We start from the raw sequence: 24,272 nt of genomic DNA, 5'->3' as shown, positions 1-24,272 counted from the left end.
TTCACTCAGTTTTCTGCTTTTTCTTTGCCCTACCTGAGCACCACTTTTTCCCCTCACTTGTCTAGCAGCCCAAATGACTCCCTCACACGCTTTTTGCTTTGAATGTACTTGAAAAAACATATTAGTTTTTGCCTCACTGGCAAGCTTTTTCTCAAAGTCTCTCTTGGCTTGTCTAACTACCATTTTACATTGAACTTGCCAGTGCTTCTGCTTTTGCCTCTTTTCTTCATTTGGGTCTGCTTTCCCTTTTTAAAGCTATATGCTATAGGAAAATTAGTTCTTACCTGTTAATTTTCGTTCCTGTAGTACCGCAGATCAGTCCAGACAGTGGGTTGAGCCTCCTTTCCAGCAGGTGGAGACAGACTAAAACTTGCAGGATGCCCTATATCAGGACAGAGCCTATCCTCTCACCCTTCAGTATAACGTATGTCAAAGCAGAAAACAATAAAACCAAGAATATGTAATTGTATGTTTGTATATTTATATGTAATTGTATATTTGTTTAATTGTTCAATCTGTTTGATGTAATTTTCTGTTCCTTGTTCTGTGTAAACCGAAGTGGTATGCACAAGTGCATGAACTCCGGTATATAAAAGCCTTTAAATAAATAAATAAATAAGAATAGGATCAAGCAAGTAACCAAAAGCTCAACGGAGCAACCATAGATTAATGTAGAAGCATAGTATATCTATACGCTCTTGCATAAACTTGGTATAAAATAACCACCAACCACAGCACAGTCTTTTCCAGGCCATCCTACACGCCCCAATATATGGAAAGTCCCCCACATGCTTAGGCAAGGCTGATCTTGGGGCGACGGTCGCTCCCTGTGACATAGTGAGGGCAAAGGCGATCGGCGCCATTTTGAAACCTCCAGCACAGGCACCAAGGGTATGATTGAAGGGATGGCTCCCGGACCCCCCGCTAGACCACCAGGTACATGTAAAAGGTTTTTGGGGGGGTCGGGAGGGTGGGAGAAGCAAAGGGGTAATTTGTAAAGGGTCGGGGTGGGTTTTTTTTTTTATCGGGCCATCGGCGCCATTTTTATCAGTGGTAGCCAAAATGGCGCCGATGGCCCGAGAGCGGGAGATCGCGCCGGGACCCCCCCCCCCCCCCACTGGACCACCAGGTAACTTAACATTTTGGTGGGGTTCGGGAGGGTGGGGGAGGGTAAGGAATTGGTTTTAAAGGGTCGGGGTGGGTTTAGGGGTTGTTTTGGTGTGTCGGTTTTCCCGCCCTCCCCCAAATAATTCCCGTGCCCTATTTAACGATACAATACAAATGCCCCTGACGAAATCGGGGGCATTTGTATTGTATCGTGCACTCTAACGATTTAGAACAATTCTAAAATTATCTGACGATAATTTTAATCGTTCAAAAACGATTCACATCCCTATTGCATAATACACCAAGCTTTCTTCTGAAGGGATTCCAAAACAAATGGGGGAGACCACCGGACCTTTTCATCTTATAGTCTCACCTAAACAGTCCTTGCTTGAAGAGATAGGCACTTATGTGGCCCCCTTCCAGGTACCTAACCTCACATCCTGGCCAGATTTCCTGCAGGCTGCGAACACCAATCCGAGGAATGTAGGCATCCTCCTTGGCTTGAACAACTATGATCAGACTAGGGTCCACTGGTACTGTATGGGAGATCAAAATAATTAAGAGAAAGAAATGGGTTTCAATGGTTTTCAATAAACACCACCAGTTTTTTAAAAATAAATGTTACCATTTTAACCAATTACTTAACTATTATGTGGTGGATGAAGTAAAAGGTCTGTTGAAAGCAAGTTAAATTGAAGCTGACAGTACTCAGCATACATTTTTACAAGCACACTTAGTGGTCGTTGAGAGATTAGTATAAACTCCACACAGATCTGACAAGACATGCAATGGAGAAATTACTACTTACCTGATAATTTCATTTTCCTTAGTCTAGACTAGAATGACTCAGGACCTATGCACCTCTGCCAGAAGATGAAGACTGAGCTAGTTGATTTCACAGTATATATACTCCTGCAGTGATATCAGTCTGCCAGTATTCTCTTCAAAAGAGAACTGTGAACAGACTAGCAAAAAAACAATTAAAAACAGTCAACCATTACTGTACTCAACCAACAGGAAACACTGAACTCAGGTAATTAATGTATGTTCCCCAATCTAGGGACTGGATGAACACTTACCAGTAAACCTCTGGAACACATAGCCCCACAGGAGGATCATTAAACCAACTATGCGGCAGCCAAGGGCGGGAAGCTGAATCCATCTGTCTACACTAAGGAAAATGAAATTACCAGGTAAGTAGTAATTTCTTCTTTCCTAGCGTATAGACGGATGGAAACAGGACCAGTGGGATGTACCCAAGCTACTCCCAACTAGGGTGGGAGGCTGCCCATGGTCCAATCAACACTGCATGTGCAAAAGCTGCATTCTCCTGGGCCTGCACATCCAAACTATAATACCTAGAAAAAGTGTGTAAGGAGGAGCACGTTGCAGTTTGACAAATGTCGACGGGAGACAAACTAACCTCCACCCATGACTCTGCCTGAGCCCTAGTGGAATGAGCCCTAACCTGAGTAGGCAATGGCTTTTCAGCCTCCACATATGCAGCCGTGACTACCTCCTTAATCCAGCGAGTTATTGTAACCCGTGAAGCTGGTTTGCCCTGCTTCCTTCCACCATGAAGGACAAACAGGTGATCTGTCTTTCAGAAAGGATTAGAAACCTCCAGATATTGCACAACATGTCTCCTGACATCCAAAGGATGCAATAGGAGAAACTCTTCCACATCTTTTCCCTTAACCAATGACAGCAAGGAAATGGACTGATTCAAGTGAAAATCTGAGACCACTTTATGCAAGTAAGAGGGAACAGTACACAACTATCGCTCCTGGAGTCACCTGAAGAAATGGCTCCCGGCAAGACAAGGCACGCAGCTCGGAAATTCGGCATGCAGAACATATTGCCACCAGAAACACTGTTTTCAAGGTCAATAGCTGCAAAGAAAGGCTATGCAGCAGTCAAAACATAGAACCTGCCATGAAATCCACCACCAGGTTAAAACTGCACAAGGGAACTAGTAACCGCAAGGGAGGATGAAGATGATTCACTCCATTCAAGAAACTATGAGATAAGTATTCACCCTTGACTTGGCCTCTGAAACCAGCAAGAGCCACAACCTGTACCTTCAAGGAATTAAGGGCCAACTCCTTATTTAAACCCATCCTGCAAAAAATCCAAAATGAGCAGGATCTTCACTGAATGAGGAAGAACACCTCAGTCCTCACACCAAGCCTCAAACACTTTTCAAACCCACACATAGGTTAAGGAAGTGGAAAACTTCCGAGCACACAGTAAGGTGGCATTCACCACAGAATAACCACCACGCTTCAACAAGTGAGTCCTTTCTAGGGCCATACTGTAAGACAAAATAGAGTTGGATCTTCGTGAAGGACAGGCCCCTGCTACAACAGATTCTTGTGCAGCAGAAGACAAAGGGAGTCTACCACAAGTCTTTGCAGATCTGCATACCATGGTCTTCTGAGCCAATCTGGTGCCACCAGGAGCACCAGTCCCCTGTGGCCTTTGATCCTGCGAACTATTCTGCCCAACAGGGACCATGGGGGAAAGGCATACAGCAACTTGTCTTCCGGCCAGACTCATACAAGAGCATCGTCAGCCAAGGAATTTGAATCTCTCCTGCGACTGAAGAAGTGAGGTAACTTCAAATTGCGATAAGTCGCCCAACTGGTCTAGGAACAGAAGGCCCCAGCGATCTACTATCAGCTGAAATGCCTCGTCCCACAAGACCCATTCTCCTGGATTCAGACTCTCCCGGGCTGAGAAAGTCTGCTCTTATGTTGTCTTTTCCTGCAATGCGAGAGGCCAAGATCACCTGGAGGTGCCCTTCCACCCATTCCATAAGTTGGTCTATTTCCAGCAACCCTTGCTGGCTTCTTGGTTCCTCCCTGCTGACTGATGTAAGCCACTGTCGTTGCATTGTCTGATATTATTCACACCACTTGACCCTGCTGTCTGTCTCTGAACTGCAAGCATGCCAACCGGGCCGCCTTGGCTTCCAGGCGATTGATGTTCCAGAGAGATTCTTCTGTGTTCCAGCACCCTTGCGCCATTAGTTCCTGACAGTGTGCTCCCCAATCCTGGAGACTCATCTGTGGTATCAACCAGTCCGGTGACATTAGGGAAACTCCCTCAGACAAATCTCCTGCAATCATCACTGCAGATAAGAGATTTCCATCAGCAAATGGAACAGACAGTCCTGCGACTGTGGGTTCCAACGAGACAGCAGGGAGCGCTGAAGAGGATGAATATGTGCTCTTAACCACAGCACCACTTCCAGGGTTGCCGCCATCAGAGTTCCCACACTGTCGGGCATATAGTGTTCACCAAAAGACGCACCTGCAACATTAACTTCTGAATCTGAGCTTCTGGCAGGAAAACTTTGCCCTGCCTCATGTTGAACTGAACAACCAAGTACTCCAACAACTAAGAAGACTGAAGACTGCTCTTGGCTAGGTTCACTATCCAATCAAACTCCTACAAGGAGATCACCTTGTGGGTCCACCAGGCAGCTCTCTTCCAGAGACCTGGCTTGAAACAGCCAGTCGTCCCAATATGGGTGTACTAGGAACCTATCCTCTTTCAACTCTGCTGCCACCACCACCACCAGAAGCTTGGAAAAAATTCAGGGAGCGGTGGCTAGACCAAATGGCATTGCCTGAAACTGATAATGGTGCCCTAGCACCATGAAATGCAGAAAATGTTGGTGCTCCAATCAGATGGAAGTAGGCCTCTGACAGATCCAGAAAGATCAGATATTCTCTCGACACCACAGCCATTATCACCAAATGCAAGGTTTCCATGCAAAAATAAGTCACCCACAAATGACTGTTGACTCCTTTGAGATCCAAGATAGGACAAAAGGAGCCCTCTTTTTTGGGCACAACAAAATTAATGGCATATCACCGCATACTTTCCTGAGATGTAGGTACTGGAACCACAGCACTCAGATTGAGGAGCGTTGACAGGGTAGATTCCACTGCCTGCCTCTTCTGCAGGGAGTGGCAAGGAGACACTATGAACACATCCCAAGGAACACTGCAAAATTCCAACATATATATCACTTTCATATCACCCACTGATCCGATGTGATTTCGACCCACCTCTGATAAAAGAGAGAGACGTCCCCCTATCTCTTGTCTTCGGAGGAGGGTCAGCAAACGTTCATTGTGAGGTTCGGGAAGATCCACCACCTGAGCCCGTGCCTCTCTTGGGGTGTCTGGGCTGAAAGGCTGAGTTCTCTGAAAGGTTGACCCTCTGTAGGGACGAAACTGCTTGGAACCCCTAAGATGACCCCTCATACCAAAGGGGCACTGCAACTGCTTCTTATCCTCTGGCAAGAGGAACCAGGGGATTTGCCCCACTTATTTAACAGTTTCTCCAACTTGTTCCTGGACAAGAGGGAACCTTTAAAGGGCAACTCTGTAAGAGTAACTTTGGAGGCAGTGTTGGCTGATCAATTATGCAGCCATAATTGACGTCTGGCCACTATTACCGAAGCTACTCCCCTAGCCAAGGTACGGACCAAATTGCAGCCTGCGTTTTCTAAAAAGGTGGTGGCTGGTTCCATAACTGCTCTGGAGTTCACCCCAGAATCATCAATCTCCTGAGAGAGAAGCAGATGAGCGAGCCACCAGGGCACAACAGGAAGCTATTTGCAATGTTATTGCCACTGCTTCAAATACTTGTTTCAGAATGGCCTCAATTCTCCTATCCTGCACATCCTTCAAGGCCGCTCCTCCCTCCACGGGAATAGTAGTCCACTTAGAGACAGCACAGACCAGTGCATCCACTTTTGGAAAATGCAAATGCTCTCTCACCGCTGGATCCAGTGGGTACAGGTCTTCCAATGTCCGACCCCCTTTGAAATTTGCCTCTGGAGCATCCCCATTCAAGATCAATCAATTCTTGAATGGCTTTTATAACAGGGAAAATACAAGAGGCTTTATGCAAAGAAACCAAAATGGGGGGCACCTGCTGAGGATCTGTCCTGAAAGGATTGGTCAAAGCAGAGGACTGCACTTGAAGAAAAGATTATAATCCTTGAAAAAACTCTACCCAAGAAAAGGCAGAAGGATTCAGGCCAAACCCAGAAGGTACTGGAGCAGGGCCCACTGAGCTACCATCTCCTGCAGAGGAACCAGTTAAGGGAGTTCTGAGCTCTAGCATACCTCCAGATAAATCCTTAGCCAGACCATCAATCAGGCTGGGAAGAACCAGGCTTAGTAAAATCAGAGGAAGACAATTCTCCCTGAGCCTCTAAACAGCACTGACACAGGTTAGAGGGCACTCCAGGCAGAAAGGCCCAAATATGACAGGCAACATGAAGAGAAAGGTGTTTAAGTTTCTTCTTTACTAGTGCCATTAGTTCATCAGTTGACTGAGAATGTGCGTCCAGCTGGCTAGCGCTGAAAAATTTCAAGTGCACAAAATATTGTGTGCATAAAAGTTAGGCACCAAAAGAGTAAGCGCAAATGCACAAATAGTGCGTCAAAATCTGGGCACACCACCGATATGCTTAAAAATGTACGCACAGCAAGTGCGCCCAAAACTGAGCACACAATTCATACACAGAGCTGGATGCACTGCGTACACAGACATTCATGTAGGGGGCAGTCGAACACGCACAGAAGTGTGAGAAAATGCTGGCATGGCTTACTACGCGGCGCACAGGAAAAAGCCTAACAATGGAGCCTAGCCCACCCAAGCAGCTCAACCTGCCAGGCTTCCCAGTTCCCTTAACCCCCATGGAAGCGGGAATGAACGTCAACGGTGTGCTGAGTATGGACATCTGAGGAAGTCCAACAAAACCCCTCTACGCTGTGACTTAAAAAACAAACAAAAAAACCCCCACCCTTACATGAGATCAGCCCTTCCCGACTGAGGACAGAGACTGTCTCCAGCTGCGGGAGGAGAGGGCATCTGCTGTCACCACCTCAAATTTCTTGCACCTGCTGCCTTTAAGCTGCTGTTGTACTTTGGACATTGAAGCGTGGGCCTTTGGTTGTGTAAGAGATGACACTTCCCACAGGGCAGAGCCCTGTGAGGACTTGCAGCGATAGGCTAGCTCAAGGAAGAGATGGACACAGAGATATAGCTTTATTGTACTGCCATGTAGATGGTAACCCGAGGATTGGGTGATAATTCCAGCTAGGAGAGGAGAAACCAGATGGCAGTGTTCCAGCTGTAGGTTGCAGAGTGGACAAGGCTGTTCCTCAGTCTCACCAGGCCCACGGTGCGGGGTAGGCTGAGGATCTATAGAAAGAGAGATGAGACAAAGCAAAGACAGAACTGGAGCGGCAGTACTCACACTGATGCTGGTAGTTGTAGTAGGAGAGAGCCCAAGGAGCGGAGGTCTCTGACGAACAAGGCCCCTGAGAAGCGGGTACCATAGGCGTCCTTATTGGTAGCAGATAACCCCGGAGGGTAAAGAAAAGCAAAGCAAGGCCCCCGAGGAGCAGATACCTAAGTCATCCTGCAGCGAGAGTGTACAGAGCGGGAGCATCTGGTAATTTATTTATTTATTTGAAACTTTTATATACCGGTATTAGTAAGCATACATCATACCGGTTCACATTGTAACTAATAGGCTGAAATTACAATCAACAGGGAGGGGAAACCGGGAGGAATATACATAGAGCAGAAGGCATTGAAATTAAAGCATTAAAACTGAAACGGGCTATTTACAGGTCTATATATAAAGGCTTAAACAAGTTACTTACAGAAGTCTATATACAAATGGGTTCAATTTAGGTGGGCTGGTAGGGGGGAGGGGGGAGGAGGTGTGAAGATTAATCTGGGTAGGCTTGTCGGAAGAGCCACGTTTTAAGTTTTTTTCTGAACTTGGAGTAACATGGCTCCAGCCTGAGTGTGGTAGGGAGGGCGTTCCACTGTTTGGGGCCTGCAATGGATAGTGCGCGATCCCTAGTAGAGGAGAGGTGGGCTTTTTTTTAAAGGGGGAGTAGAGAGGGTGCCTTTGTTGCCAGATCGAATGGGTCGTTCAGAGCATGTGGGACAAAAGGGTTCGTCAAGCTAGTTAGAGTTGTAAGAGTGGATGGATTTGTGTAATATGGTTAAGATTTTAAAGAGAATACGGGATGCGATGGGGAGCCAGTGGAGTTCTTTGAGTATGGGAGTGATGTGGTCGGCTTTCCGTGAGTTGGTGATGACCCTGGCGATAGCATTTTGGAACATTTGTAAGGGTTTGGTAGTGGAGGAGGGTAGACCGAGGAGGAGGGCATTACAGTAGTCAAGCTTAGAGGAGAGGGTGGCTTGGACAACAGTGCGGAAATCATGATAGTGGAGGAGGGGTCTGAGTTTCTTCAGAATATTGAGTTTGAAGAAACCTTCTTTGAGGATGGAGTTGATCTGTTTTTTTAGGTTGAGTTGTTGATCTAGAATTACCCCAAGGTCTCTTACAGTGGGTTGGGACATTATGGTGCTGAAAGCTGGGTCGTTGGAGATCAGGGGTTTAGGAGGGAGGTGAGGAGAGATAAGGAGCAGCTCTGTTTTGGAGGAGTTTAGTGCGAGGTGAATGTTGGTGAGGAAGTCATTTATGTTGGCAAGACATGTGTTCCAGAATGCAAGGGCATCTGAGAGAGAGTTGTGAATGGGAATGATGATTTGCACGTCGTCTGCATAGAGGTAGAATTTGAGGCCGAGGTCTGTGAGGTGCTGGCATAAAGGAGTGAGATAAATATTGAAAAGGGTAGAGGAGAGGGAGGAGCCTTGGGGGACACCTTGAGACAGGGGGTAGAGTATGGAATTGGCGTTTCCTATCTTGACGGAGAACTTTCTGTTAGATAAATAGGATTTGAACCATAGCAGGGCTAGGCCTGAGATGCCTATTTCAGTTAAGCGGTTGATGAGGTAGTTGTGATTGATGGTATCAAAGGCAGCTGAGATGTCGAGGAGGGCGAGGAGGTAACAGTTGCCTTGGTCCATGCCTATGAGCAAGTGGTCTGTGAGAGAGAGCAGGAGAGTTTCTGTATTGAGGTATTTACGGAAGCCGTATTGGGCTGGATGCAGAATGTTATTGTTTTCAAGATATTCTGTAAGTTGGATGTTCACAATCTTTTCCATAATTTTGGAGAGGAAGGGCAGGTTAGAGATAGGGCGGAAGTTGGCGGGGTCTTTGGGGTCTAATGCTGGTTTTTTTTAGGAGGGGCTTAACAATAGCTTGTTTGAGGGCATCTGGGACAGAGCCTGAAGAGAGGGAGGAGTTTATAATGTCTGCGATAGGTTTGGATATAGAATTTGGGATGGAGAGGAGGGATTTAGTGGGAATGGTGTCTGAGGGGTGGGATGCGGGTTTGAGTTTTCTGAGAATAGATTCCACTTCTTTAGAGGAGGTCAGGTCAAGGGTTTGGAGGGTGGGTGTAGTGGGGGAAGGTTGAAGGGGGGGGGGGAGGGGGGTTGAAGGAGATGGGTGTTGAAATCTGCGGAGGATGTTAGTGATTTTTGCGAGGAAATATTGGGCGATTTCTTCGCTCTTGGCGGTGGCTTCATTTTCAGGGATAGCGGGCTGGGAGGATTTGGTGAGGTTGGCAACATAATTGAAGAGGGTTTTCGGGTTGTACATGTACTGGTGGATCTTGGAGGCAGAGAAATCTCGTTTAGTTTTGAGGGTGGTTATTCTATAATGGTGAAGGGCGGTTTTGTAGCTTGAGGCGAGTTGGGAGGAGGGGGCTTTACGCCAGATTCTCTCTCGCTGCCTGAGGGTATTTTTTAGGGATCTTAATTCTGTCGTGTACCATGGTTGATGTTTTTTTGTGGATTGGGGAAGGTTACGTCTGGAGATGGGACATAATTTGTCAGCAATTTCAAGAGTTATGCTGGACCAGGATGTGATGGCAGTTTCTGGACTGGAGCAGTCAAGGTTAGTAGAGGCGTTGGAGATGGCAAGAGCCAGTTCATCTCCTGAGCAGGGTTTCCTAAAGGTAATGGTGGTGTTGTTTGAGGGAGTGGGGGTAGTGGGGAAGTTAAGAGGGAGTAAGGCTTCTATGAGGAAGTGGTCTGACCAGGGTACAGGGGAGCAGGTGGGGGGGTGGGATGGTAGGAAGCAATGGTTGATGAATATGAGGTCCAGAGAGTGTCCAGCTTGATGGATGGGGGAGGCAACAATTTGTCTAAGGCCTATTGCTTGGAGTGCAGTGAGGAATGTCTCACAAGAGGGGGTAAGTGGGGTGGCATCAACATGGAGATTGAAATCTCCTAGTATGATGGAAGGAATTTCAATGTTAATGTTGGCGGATAAGAATTCAATTAAGGGGGAGGGGTCCCGTTCGATGGAGCCAGGAGGAGCATAAATAAGACAAATCTGTAGTGAGGGGGACTTGAAGAGGCCGATTTCTAGTTTGGTGGGTGAGGTGGAGTGGGAAAGTTTGAGATTAAGGTGTTTCTTGAAGGCTAGGAGGATGTCACCTCCTCTTTTCTTAGGTCTTGGAATGGATAGGAATTCGTAAGAGTGGGTCGGTAGCTGGTTCATGAGGACTATGTCTGTTTCTTTGAGCCAGGTTTCCGTGATCGCACAGATGTCTGGATTGGCATCAGTGAGGAGGTCATTTAGAATGGGGGTTTTTTTAGAGAGTGATTGGGCATTGAACAGAATGATAGAGAGGGTAGTGAGTCCTAGAAATTGGTTGAGGGGGGTCGTGAGGATAGGAAGGAGGGACTTGTAAGACGGGGGTGATCGGAGGGGAAGGAAATGGGGGCGTCTGTTGTGGGGGAGGTGAATGCGGCGGATGTGTTGTGTGGTCATTGTGGTTAAGGAGGCAGGGGGTGAAGGGAGAGAGAGAGAGGGGTAGGCAGGATGGAGACTGTGTAGGTGTAGGTCAATACAGGGCGGGTGTTAAGGTATCAGGGTGTTTAGCTGAGGGAAAGGGCACAATGCCGATTAGACAGTGCAAAAAAGTACACCATGCAGATTAGACAATGCAGATAATACAGTTTAGGATATATGATGTAGAGATAAGGTGCAGGTTGTACGGTTTAGGATATAAATTGAGGGTTATATATGCTAGTTGAACAGTGCAGATTATACAGTGCTATGAGACACAGATTATACAGCGCTATGAAACACAGGTTAGACCATAAGATTATACAGTGCAGGTTGTACGATACTGATTAAGCAGAGCGTTTCGAGGTGTTAGGGTGGCTAGTAGGGCAAGGGGGGAGTAGTCCAACGGCTGGGGACGGGCTAACGAGCTCCAGTGAGAGAGGAGTTAAGTTCTTTGGGGAGGTGCCTATTCACTCCGAAGTTCCTGGATCCGGGTAGGTCTTGGCTGAGGGCTGGCAGGCTGGCAGCGATACTTCAGGGCCAAAGGGACTTCTGATCGAAGAACGGAAGGGCCAGGTGGTGCTTCAGGGGTCCTTTAGGGGTCCTTCAGGGCAGTCCGAAGGGGCTGCACGAAGGGGCGCACAAAGGGGCTGGCCCCTTTGTCGCGCTCCTTTGGTGTGCGACGCTCGGCGCCGGGAGGAGCAGATTCTTATGGCCCGGTCGGGGCAGCCTGATTGGCTGTCTGAAGATGAAGAGCTCAGATTGGTCAGGAGGACATGGGCGGAGCAAGCTGCCGGCGGAGGAGGCTCGACGGGGCAGAGGGAGCCGCGTGGTCGGCCGGGTGGACCCGCTGGGGTAAGAGTTTTCAAAATCTAGGCCTTACCCCGGTGGGTTCCTTGCGCCGATTGCGCAGGCCTGCGATCCCCTCGGGTCGGGTCGTCCGGGTGAAGAGTAATATGGTAATATGGAGAGATCAGCATGGAGGATTCCTTGCTAACTTGTATTGTGAATCGAGAATGGAGTTTAAATACCAGAGCTAGTGATGTCAAGGAGTGGGGACGCCCCCGAGGTTCCCGCCATGACGCACATAAAGGACGGGCCTGCGCGCGCATGCCCTAGGTGACTCCTGAAGAAAGATGGCGAACGCTATCGCCCATGCCGGACCGGGAACGCCAGAGGGTTCGGTGTGGAGAAGTGGCGGCAGCCATCTTGCCAAAATGGACTGAGTCAGGCAGAAAAAGGGTGAGCAACAGAGGGTGCAGCCGTCTCTGACTGACGCGCGCAACAGTACCCCCCTTCCAAGGAGCCCCCCCCCCCAAGGGGGTTTCGGCTTACGAGGATGAGACTGATGGAAGCGACGGAGCACGTCTTTATCCAGGATATTGGCCATGGGCTCCCAGGAGTTCTCCTCCAGTCCATATCCCTTCCAGGAGATACGGTTCTCCCATTGTTTACCTCTCTTGCGTACATCCAGGATGTCATCAACGGTATATGCAATATCTTCTTCTGCAAGAAGACAGTACAAGAGGTTTCAGTAGGGCCATGTGAAAAGCATTATGAATTTTCATGAATGGCGGTAGCTTCAAACTGTAAGTCAAATTCCCAAGGCGTCAGAGGACAGCAAAAGGTCCGACGTACTGCGGAGCAAAACATACAGATGGCAGCTTTAAGCGGAGGAACTTTGTACTAAGCCATACCTTATCCCCAGGCTGAAATTGAGGACCCTTCCTGTGGTGAGCATCGTAAGTCTTTTTGGTTCTTTCTCCTGCCTTGAGGAGTAGATCCTAGTCTGTTTCCACAATTGTCGTAATTCCATTGCAGTGGCTTGAGTTGCTGGACAAGTCACGGAGAGTGGCAGAGGTAGCAGAGGTAATGGAAGTAATAGTTGACAGCCATACAGCACTTGAAAGGGTGTTGATCCCGTGGCAGCAGCTGGATGTGAGTTTAGGGCGAATTCAGCCCAAGGAAGTAATTCTGCCCAGTCACTTTGTCTAGTATTCACATATGAGCGTAAGAATTGTTTGAGCGTCCGATTCATTCGTTCTGTTTGGCCATTGGACTGCGGGTGATAGGCTGAGGTCAGATCCAATGCAATGTTGAACTTCCGGCACAGAGCTCTCCAGAAGTTTGCGGTAAACAGGACGCCTTTATCAGACAGAATGTGTTTGGGCATGCCATGGAGGCGAAAGATGTGCTTCACGAATAATTTAGCCAGTTCCGCAGCGGATGGTAATCCTGGCAGGGCCACAAAATGTGCCATTTTTGAAAACCGATCAACGGTCACCCAGATCATATTGTTTCCGGCAGAAGGGGGTAAGTCCATCACGAAGTCAGTTGCGATGTGTGTCCAAGGTTCCTCTGGTACAGACAGAGGTTGGAGGAGATCCCAGGGACATCAGTCAGGAGGTTTTTGTCTAGCGCAGGAAGCCACGTAGGCTTGGACATCAGTCTTCATGGTAGTCCACCAATAGAAACGTTGGAGCATAGCCAATGTACGTTCTTGCCCGGGGTGGCCGGCCAGATGAGAGTCATGGGCCCACTTTAGTAATTTCTTCCTATTCCCAGTGGCACCACTGTCTTCCCAGAGGGGATGGTATGAGTGGCCGCTAACACCACCTTCTCCGGACTGATGATGTGATGAGGCTCATCGGGTACGTCCACAGTAGAGGAGGAGCGTGAAAGAGCATCTGCTCTAACATTCTTTTCTGCAGGACGGTATTTCAGTAAAAAGTCGAAGCGGCTGAAAAACAACAACCACTTCGCTTGCCAGTGATTAAGGCATTGGGCATGTCGTAGATATTCCAAATTTTTATGATCGGTATACACCGTTATTTGGTGCTGCGCACCTTCTAGCCATGGACACCATTCTTCAAAGGACAATTTTATAGCTAACAATTCTTTCTCTCAGATTCCATAAATCTTCTCGGCGGGCGAGAATCGTCATGAGAAGAAAGAGCAGGGATGGAGAACATTGGCATCACAATATTGGCTTAGTACTGCTCCCACGCCGACGTTGGAGGTGTCGACCTTGACGATGAAAGGATGCTGCGGATTGGGATAGTGAAGACAAGGCTTAGTTTGGAAGGCTTCTTTGAGAGTTTGGAAAGCTGCAACAGCCTCAGCAGACCATCGAGATGGATCAGCTCCTTTTTTGGTCATGGCCGCGAGTGGTGCTGTTAGGGTGGAGTAGTGCTTGATGAAGGTATGATAATAGTAAGTAAAGCCGAGGAAACGGCGTAAGGCTTTTAAGCTAGTGGGTTGAGGCCATTCTTGATTGCTTTTCAGCTTTTGAGGGTCCATCTGGAAGCCATTCTTGGAAACGATGTACCCCAGAAATGGCACTGACTCCTGGTGAAAAGCCCACTTCTCGAGGAATTGTCACGTAGCCTTTGTAGTACCTTTATCACATCAGCTTGGTGAGTCTGGAGGTCCTAAGAGAAAAATCAGGATGTCATCTAAATAGACCACCACACACTGATACAGTAAATCTTGCAGAATATCATTCATCATATTCTGAAACACCACTGGCGCATTGCACAATCCAAAAGGCATGATTAGATATTCAAAGTATCCGTCATGGGTGTTAAAAGCTGTCTTCCATTCATCCCCGTGACTGATTCGGACCAAGTTGTAGGCCCCTTTTAAGTCCAGCTTAGTAAACACCTTGGCCCCCTGGAGTCTGTCAAACAGCTCGGTTATCAACAGAAGGGGGTAGCGATCCTTGATGGTGATTTCAGTGAGACCTCTGTAATCGATACAAGGGCAAAGAGATCAGTCTTTCTTTCCAACAAAAAAGAACCCTGCGCCAGCCGGGGACTTAGGTGGTCTAATAAACCCTTTTTGCAGGTTTTCTTGGATATAGGCCGACAAGGCCTCAGTCTCTTATTGAGAGGGGATAACCCTTCCCTTGGGAGGCTCCGAATTAGGCTTGAGATTTATCGCACAATCAAAGGTTCTGTGAGGAGGTAACACGTCTGCTGCTTGTTTGGAGAAGACGTCCTGAAAAGACGCATATTGTGGCGGTAGACCAGGTAATGAGGGAGTTGTTGACATGCAGGGCAGCGGTGAAACTTTGGCCAAACAACAATCATGGCAGCCAGGACCCCACCCAGAGAGCTCCATGGTGGTCCAATTGAACTGAGGTGTGTGCTCCTGTAGCCATGGTAGGCCGAGTACCACGGGGTGAATGGCCTTCTCAAGGAGCAGGAAAGAGATGTTCTCAGTGTGTAAGGCCCCAGTGCGAAGGCATATGGGCTGCATGGTAAGCGATACCTCCCCTGGAAGTGGTTCTCCAGATATAGAAGACAGCAGTAGAGAGGTAGCAATTGGTGTAGTAGGAATTCGCAGATGGTCTGCAATTCTTTTTAGCATAAAGTTTCCTCCCGCACCCGAGTCCATGAGTGCAAGTGTTGAGAATTCAAGGCCTCCAGAGATGAGAGAGAAGGGGAGAGATAATGGAGGAAAAGGTGCAGTTAGACCTAGGAGGAGTCCTCCAGCAGATCCTAGATCTGGCCTTTTCCCGGACAGATAGGGCAGGTCTAGACAGAATGGCCAGATTGGCCGCAGTATATACAGAGACCTGAGTGTCTGCGAAAACGTCTCTCTTTAGAAGTCAGGTGACTGCGTCCTAACTGCATAGGTTCTTCTTCTTCTTCACTGGGTGCAAAAGATTTTTTTATTTATTTAGAAACTTTTATATACCGGTATTAGTGGGGACATCATACCGGTTCACATAATAACTGAAAGATTAGAAAATACATTTCAAAAAGATTGGGCTGAAGTCTTGTGCGTGGCTCGAGGGCGATTACCTCCCGTAGAGTGCTTCTTGTGACACTTGGCTTCTTGAGTCCGGTCGCGTATCCTACGATCAACTCTCCCAGCTAAATCAATGAGAGATTCCAGAGTGTCTGGCAAGTCACGAGCTGCTAGTTCGTCTTTTATATGAGTGTCGAGGCCCTCTAAAAATATAGCACGTAGACATCCCAAGTCCCAATGAAGCTCAAATACTAGTGTCTTGAATTCAATAACAGTCTGGTAAAGGCTTGCTTCCTTGTTGAAAGTGAAGAAGAGTAGACCCTGCGATGGTCTGACATGCTGGATCATCAAATACGGATTTGAACAGGTTCAGGAAGTCAGTCAGATCATTCAAAACAGGGTCGCTGCGTTCCCAGAGAGGTGAAGACCAGGCCAGTGCTCTTCCGACAAGTAGCGATAGGATATACGTAGTCTTGGAAACAGCATTGGGAAGTAGTTTGGTTGCAACTAGAAGTGCATACAGCACTGGTTAATAAAACCCCTGCACATCTGGGCATCACCAGTGAAGCATGTAGGAGCTGGTTGTGGTACAGTGGTGCAAACTGCAACCATTTGAGGTGAAGAATCTTTCTCTGGAACAGACGGCGTATTCAGTTGGGCATTCAACTGGTCGAAGGCGGCGGCTAGTGTCTCCAGAGATTTCTGTTCTGTAATCTGCTGGGCCAGGCCCATGCCCATGGAGTTAGCAATCTGCTGTACTTTGGACATTGAAGAGTGGGCCCTTGGTCGCTGTAAGAGATGACACCTCCCACAGGGTGGAGCCCTGTGGGGACTTGCAGCGATAGGCAGAGATGGACACCGAGATATAGCTTTATTGTACTGCAACGTAGATGGTAACCCGAGGATCGGGTGATGATTCCAGCTAGGAGAGGAGAAACCAGATGGCAGCGTTCCGTCTGTAGGTTGCAGAGTGGAAAAGGCAGTTCCCACAGTCTACCAGGCCCACGGTGCGGGGTAGGCCGAGGATCTATGGAAAAAGCGATGAGACAAAGCAAAGACAGAACTGGAGCGGCAGTACTCACTCTGATGCTGGTAATTTTAGAAGGAGAGAGCCCCAAGAAGCGGAGGTCTTGGACAAACAAGGGCTACCAAAATGATAAGGGGAATGGAACAGCTCCCCTATGAGGAAAGACTAAAGAGGTTAGGACTTTTCAGCTTGGAGAAGAGACGACTGAGGGGGGATATGAGTTCTTGAGTTCACATTATACATGTGAACTCAAGAACATATGTTCTTGAGTTCACATGTATAATGTTGTTCAAATGTAAACCGGAGTGAAGGCCAACACTAATACTTCGGTATATAAAAACAAACAAATAAATAAATAAAATATGATAGAGGTGTTTAAAATCATGAGAGGTCTAGAACGGGTAGATGTGAATCTGTTATTTACTCTTTCGGATAGTAGAAAGACTAGGGGGCACATTTAAAACTAATCGGAGAAAGTTCTTTTTTACTCAACGCACAATTAAACTCTGGAATTTGTTGCCAGAGGATGTGGTTAGTGCAGTTAGTATAGCTGTGTTTAAAAAAGGATTGGATAAGTTCTTGGAGGAGAAGTCCATTACCTGCTATTAAGTTCACTTAGAGAATAGCCACTGCCATTAGCAATGGTTACATGGAATAGACTTAGTTTTTGGGTACTTGCCAGGTTCTTATGGCCTGGATTGGCCACTGTTGGAAACAGGATGCTGGGCTTGATGGACCCTTGGTCTGACCCAGTATGGCATTTTCTTATGTTCTTAAACAAGGCCCCTGAAGAACGGGTACCGTAGGCATCCTGGTAATAGGTAGGCAACCCCGAAGGGTAGATAGGAGCAAGGCAGAGCCCCCGAGGAGCGGGTACCTTAGACGTCCTTGTTGGTAGCAGATAACCCCAGAGGGTAAAGAGGAGCGAAGCAAGGCCCCCGAGGAGCAGGTACCTTAGGCGTCCTTGTTGCTAGCAGATAACCCCGGAGGGTAAAGAGGAGCGAGGCAAGGCCCTGAGGAGCAGGTACCTAAGACGTCCTGGAGCGAGAGTACACAAAGCTGGAGTGTCTGGTAACGTGGAGAGATCAGCATGGAGGATTCCTTGCTAACTCGTATTGTGAATCGAGAATGGAGTTTAAATACCAGAGCTAGTGACGTCATGCGGTGGGGGTGCCCCCGAGGTTCCTGCCATGATGCACGTAAAGGACGGGCCTGCACGCGTGTGCCTTAGGTGAATCCTGAAGAAAGATGGCAAACGCAATCGCCCATGCCGGACCGGGAATGCCAGAGGGTTCGGTGTGGAGAAGCGGAGGCAGCCATCTTGCCAAAATGGACTGAGTCAGGCAGAAAAAAGGTGCGCAAGAGGGCGCAGCCGTCTGCGACAGACGGGCGCAACAGCTGTACAACCAGCTAAGTCCATGTCAGTGGAAAACCAACTCCTGGACCAAGGCACACATCTGAGGGACCACGGAAATCAACTCAGGAATTTTCAACTGGGGGAGGGACTATCTGGTATCACTGCAGGAGAGAAGGCTTTTTTTTTTTTTTTTAATTCTCCTTCTAAAATTTGAAGCAACCCCAATAGGGAGATGCACATCCAACTGCTGGAGACTGAGAATACTGGTGGGCTGATGTCGCAGCAGGAGTATATATACTGTGTTATCAACTTGCTCTGTCTCCATCTGCTGGCAGAGGTGCATAAACCACTGGTCCTGAGTCCATCTGTCTACATGCTAGGAAAACAGTCACTTTCTACTCTCAATAAGTAATACCATGGGCAATCAAAGGAACAGTGCAAATCAATACTGTGGCCTGGAAGCATATTTAAAAATGTATATTCCTACCTGTGAGGACTTATGCTACATAACTGTTGTGTTTATAGGATTGGGCTGGGAACATGTCATGCTTTTTATAGTTCTTGCAGCCACACACACAATAGGCAATCTGTACAAGGAAGTATTTCATCTGGCATTAGCTCATATACTGTGCAGTACCTTAATCCAGTTAAACTACAATATCTGTACTAATAATAGAAGGACTAGGGGGCATTCCATGAAGTTAGCAAGTAGCACATTTAAGACTAATCGGAGAAAATTCTTTTTCACTCAACGCACAATAAAGCTCTGGAATTTTTTGCCAGAGGATGTGGTTAGTGCAGTTAGTGTAGCTGGGTTCAAAAGAGGTTTGGATAAGTTCTTGGAGAAATCCATTATCTGCTATTAATCAAGTTTACTTAGGGAATAGCCACTGCTATTAATTGCATCAGTAGCATGGGATCTTCTTGGGGTTTGGGTAATTAACAGGTTCTTGTGGCCTGGTTTGGCCTCTGTTGGAAACAGGATGTTGGGCTTGATGGACCCTTGGTCTGAGCCAGCATGGCAATTTCTTATGTTCTTAATTGTACATATCTTCGAATATGGCAATGGACCAAATTCCATAATAAATGCAGGATTAACCACCCCCATCCAATCATATTCACCATTTGAGCTGTCTAAATAGCATTTAATTTGTAGAGAAAAAGGAAGTGGAACTGTGGAGTGGGGACACTGGAGAACAGGGACAGGGGTAGCCTGTGCAAAGGGGTGGAGCCAAGACTGGGTGTGAAATTTCTCCCAAACATTCTTCATACTTTTCCTCCCCCTTGCCAGTGATCTTCCAGTCTCAGTCCCAACCAGGGCTCAACCCCCAGCTGTCCTATGCCCACCAAAACTAATTTTCACCATTGGCTCTGCTCCATTTCTTCAGGTCCTGGGAAAAGTTGTGGCAGAACACGGTTCTAGATCATTCAGTCAGAAATTAAGCCCTGGGTAACATAAAAAGGAGATAAAATTTGCACACTTGAAACTTGTGAGCAGTACTGTAATAGCTAGTGCTGAAGCCTTGGCATTACTGATCTCAAGTTTCAAACATGTACTAATTCAACCCCTTTTTGTGTCTTTTTTGTGCAGTGTCTGCTTCAGGATCACACTCACAAAACAGGGAGGGAGGGGGGCTGAACAATAGAGGATGGGGAAGGCCTGATTTAGGGAGTGGCTGCCCTCTGGCTTCAGGGTCACCCCACTTTCTTTGCAGTCTGCCTGGAGGGGAGGGCCCAGAGCAGAACACTCCTGCAGCTTGGTGGAACTCTTTTCCAGGATCTTCCCTCACAAATTAAGCCCTGCATCTAAAATGGGATTCTGTAATTGAATGATAGGACTGGAAGATGGCATTCGTCCCAGTCACGTAACCTCTGCATCACAATTACTTAGATGTATTACATGTGGTTGGTCCATGCTAGTTGTCTCTACCAAAGAACTCACAGGCTGATGCAATAAGGTGCGCTGTGTGGAAAATCCCAAGGGAAATTATACCTCAGCTGAAATCTATGTTAAAAACTTAAAGACAAATTTATAATACCATGCAATCAGCTGAGGCCAGTTAAAGCTCCTTATATTGATCTTATCAATTTGCATGCAAAGTAATAAACATGTTACAATCATTGACTAAGCCCGGAGAGCTCTGAGTGCTGCAGATGAAATTAACATTTTAAATATGATCCAGAAACATTGATAAGCTCTCAACCAATCAGTAACCAAATACCTCAATGTTTATTAGATTCCTAGAATTTATACTTAATTCTTGGAACTAATACCTATGCATATGCTTACATTCTATCTAAGTGTTTTAACAGACAACCAGCAAAATTTACTTCTATACAAGGTAAAATGTTAGCCTGTAAAGAAATATATATTGAAATTAAAACTTAGCATGTAATAGCTATACGTCATCTCTGGTTCTATGACATTTAGCAGTTTCCAGCACTGTAGTCTCAGATCTTTAAAACAGATATCAGCATAAGTAACAAGGGAATTTGTGACAGCTGTGAGTTGAGTGTAGTTTTACCTCCTATCCTTCGTACATATTCTGTGCATAAAAGTAACAGCCAATACAGCAAGGACTTTTATGTGCAGAAAATATGCAGGTAAAACTTTGGTGTCTTAGCACTCTAGCATGGAAATACCATTCAAATGAGAACATTAGCTATTCCGTCCGAAAGCAGAGATGGACTGGAATAGCTCCCATTTAGCTAGTGCTGGAAATTTGAAAATTTGAAAATTCCAAGTCTTCAATAAAGGATTAAAATTTGACATCTTCGCTTCTAATCCTCATTTTGTTGCCTCCACGGCTTTATTAGATAGCCTTCCTTGTTGCTTTCTCAACCTATGTTCTGATCTATCCAGCTATGTGGCAGTGGTGAACCACTGTCACTTATCCAGATAACAAGCACTAACCTGTGCCTGATATCTGGATAAGTACCTACTTATCTGGCTAAGTAACAGCAGCTTGTCATTGCCAGATAGATCCATACTAATCTGGGTAAGTGGTGGCAGCTGCCACTATTTACCCAGATAAAGAACAGGCACCCGGAGAGGAGTACAATGTTCCCATTTATTAAACAGAATTCTTATTTTAAAATTGCAAATATCTGTTTGGTTCACTGCAAATTAAAACCAAGGCCTAGGAAGTTAATGATGCAACAATTATTGTCATACTAATGCACCAAAACCTCAATCTTGCTTGCCTGCCAGTTAAATGCAGCAAAATAAAGAACAGGTTTCTGCATGAAATAAAATTAGATATGCTAGCCTTCAAGTAAGTTTGCATTGTTTAAGGCAAAAGAGATCCTTAGCCCACTTTTTAGAATTGGGTGGGCTCCCCTTTTCTTCTCTCCGTACCAGGATGCTTCCCCTCACTTTCCTGAGTCAACATGTGCATTTGGCGAATGCAGAATGCACATTTTACAGTTTTTGCTCTTTTTTTTTCAACTCCCAATACATTTGCATAAAATTAGCTTACTGCATCAGGAGTTTAAAAAATTTGACCTGTGCATTAAAAATGTGCTAGAAACCAGCACCTTTTTTTTTTTTTTTAACACTCATCTTATTGCATCGGCCTGTCAGTTTTAAATCCCAAAAGTCAGAAATGTACAACATTAATGAGACAACTCTAACACAAATTCATTCAAATTACAATATGACAGCAATAAACCACTTCATGCCCTGTTACACTGCCTGGATGTCTATCATGCTACCTTTTAACTTGCGCCTCCCAGTACAAGTTCTGCCGAGCTTTGGTGCATAAAATCATTCTCAACATGTTGATAACTCAAGCATATATTTCTTGACCTTCATTGTATATTTTTCTTTGTAGTGATATTAACTAAAGCGGGAAAAAAAAAAAGAATGGAACAGGTACTTCTTATTTTTGGATCCCCCTTTTTTTCTGTTCTCTAAAGTGTTATTTTCCATAAGCAGTACCTGAGAAGTTGGCCACATGAGTACACTCATCCATGACTCCTTTCATGAACAAGAGGGATTCTCTTTGGAAAGTTTCTCGTCTCCTCTCTTGTTTTGTTTCTTCGGTCTCTGACGTATTAGTATAGCTTTTGTTGCCACTTCTCATGGTGGTTGGAAACATCTGTTTTAAGAAATGCAATTTGGAAGCTTCTTGAAAGAAGAGACCTCCTTCTGAGGCACTGAGTGTGGTTTTGCTAGCACTGAGGTGATGAATTGATTCTGCTGCCATGGATTTGCTTGTAGTATCGAGGCTCAGCATACTGGAGGTCAGTTTTAGGCTTCTCAGGCTGTCCACAATGGCAGGGGAATTTTTGACAAATTCTTGTCCCATTCTGAAAGAATCTGTCTGAATAGTCAACACAGAACTTTTATTAAAGTAAGAAGTTTAAAGTCATTTAAAACAAAGTTTCTACTGCAGTTATTTTTTGCCTGAAAAATGTTGAAGGACCATTTCTTCTCTGTATACCTTGATGGGTGATTATCATTTTCATTCCACTTAAGCTAGGGTGGGACAAATCCTGAGCACCAAGTCACTAGTGCCTAGAAAGCATATACTGGCACCTGGGATTTGTCAGGAAGAAATAGTCCATGGGGAGGGGCGCCATGGGCCACACCAAAGGAGTTGATATTAAGGGAAGTGAGAGGGCAGCACAAGGAAGGGGGAGAGAAAGAGCTGAATAAAGGATGGTGAGAGGAGCTGCACAGGAAAGCAGAAAGATGAGGCTGTCTGGGGAGAGAAAAGGAGAAGATTCTTTCTTCTTTCACAAATTGAAGGAAAGGTATTGTTTGGGAGAAGGAGAAAATATGACAGAAAATAGCAAAAGAACAAAAGACAATGCAAACTTACCTGAAGGCTAGCATATCTAATTTTATTTTATGTATAAGTCTGATGAGAAAAGATAATGAAAAGGCAACAAGATAGCTAAAGCAAGTTTGCTTACTGTAAACTGTGTTCTCCAGACAGTGGGATGAATTAGCTATGACATTTGGGTGATATCACCCGGTGGCACCAACGGACTGCTGTCAGGCCAATGTAATAAGGTGCATTCAGCAGAATGCACAGTTTTACTCACAGTTATCTGCGCATAAACCTTCTTGCTGATGCAGCAACGAGTTTTATACACAAAATGTGCATGCAAAACTGTGTGCCCTGCTTAGTGCCTTTGCATGGAAATCTCATGCAAAGGAAGACATTGTAGAGATTACTTACCTGATAATCTCCTTTTCCTTAGTGTATGCAGATGGACTCAAAACAAGTGGGTATAGTGTGCTCGTGCTAGCAGTTGGAGACGGATCTGACGTCAGCACGGGTACATATACCCCCACAGGAAGTGCAGCGATTCAGTAATCTTCCTTGCAAAAGCTTTATGGATATATGTGTGACTGACCGATCGATTAAATGAACAGGATTACCCTGACCAATTGATAGTAGCTGGAGACCGCCAGTGTTCTCAACCGGAAGGCGTAGACACCCGGCAGGGTGGATGCCCTATATAAGAAAAACATGGCTTACCGTGAGTCGGCGAATCCCCATGTATACCGGCAGCCGGGCTGGATGCTGAGTCCATCTGCATACACTAAGGAAAAGGAGATTATCAGGTAAGTAATCTCTACATTTCCTAGCGTGTAGCAGATGGACTCAAAACAAGTGGGATGTACAAAAGCTACTCCTGCACTGGGCGGGAGGCTGCCCGAGGACCGTTTAGGATTGCCCTTGCGAATGCTGTGTCCTCCCTGGCCTGAACGTCCAGACTGTAGAATCTGGAGAAGGTATGGAGGAAGGACCACGTCGCCGCTTTACATATCTCTGCAGGCGACAGCATCCTAGTTTCTGCCCAAGAGGCTGCATGCGCTCTGGTAGAGTGAGCCTTGACCCGTAGAGGCGGTGGTTTCCCTGCTTCTACGTAGGTTGCCTTGATAACTTCTTTGATCCAGCGGGCGATGGTTGCCCATGAGGCCGCTTCCCCTTGCTTCTTCCCGCAGTGTAGGACGAACAGGTGGTCCGTCTTTCGTACTGCTTCTGACATTTCCAGGTATCTGGACAACAGCCTGCTGATGTTGAGATGGCGCAGTATTCGACCTTCTTCCGACTTCTTCAAACCTTCCGTGGTTGGCAAGGATATGGTTTGGTTGAGGTGAAAGTGTGAGACTACTTTGGGTAAGAAGGAAGGAACCGTGCGAAGATGGATAGCCTCTGGAGTGATTCTGAGAAACGGATCACGGCAGGGCAGTGCTTGTAGCTCTGAGATGCAGCGTGCTGAACACACAGCCAGCAAGAACACATCTTCAAGGT

General features: G+C 46.4%; 1 protein-coding gene across 4 annotated transcripts in view; it reads right to left on the bottom strand.

Annotated features, from left to right (window-relative positions):
• The window catches only part of ABHD18 (abhydrolase domain containing 18), a 238,741-nt gene that overhangs the window by 10,205 nt on the left and 204,264 nt on the right, over positions 1-24,272 (bottom strand). For 3 of the 4 annotated variants that reach the window (XM_029590941.1, XM_029590850.1, XM_029591069.1), the window contains 2 exons: positions 21,941-22,325; positions 1,481-1,643 (listed from right to left, as the gene is read on the bottom strand). In XM_029590941.1, the coding sequence (XP_029446801.1) occupies positions 1,481-1,643; positions 21,941-22,325 (548 nt within the window). Of the gene's footprint in view, positions 1-1,480; positions 1,644-21,714; positions 21,843-21,940; positions 22,326-24,272 lie in introns of those variants that run through there. The other variant, XR_003854765.1, reaches the window with a different exon arrangement.

The sequence above is a fragment of the Rhinatrema bivittatum genome, chromosome 1 (assembly GCF_901001135.1).
Source record: "Rhinatrema bivittatum chromosome 1, aRhiBiv1.1, whole genome shotgun sequence".
Classification (NCBI taxonomy): domain Eukaryota; kingdom Metazoa; phylum Chordata; class Amphibia; order Gymnophiona; family Rhinatrematidae; genus Rhinatrema; species Rhinatrema bivittatum.
The sequence above is the reverse complement of the archived record's forward strand: the minus strand, read 5'-3'. Positions and strand labels throughout refer to the sequence as shown.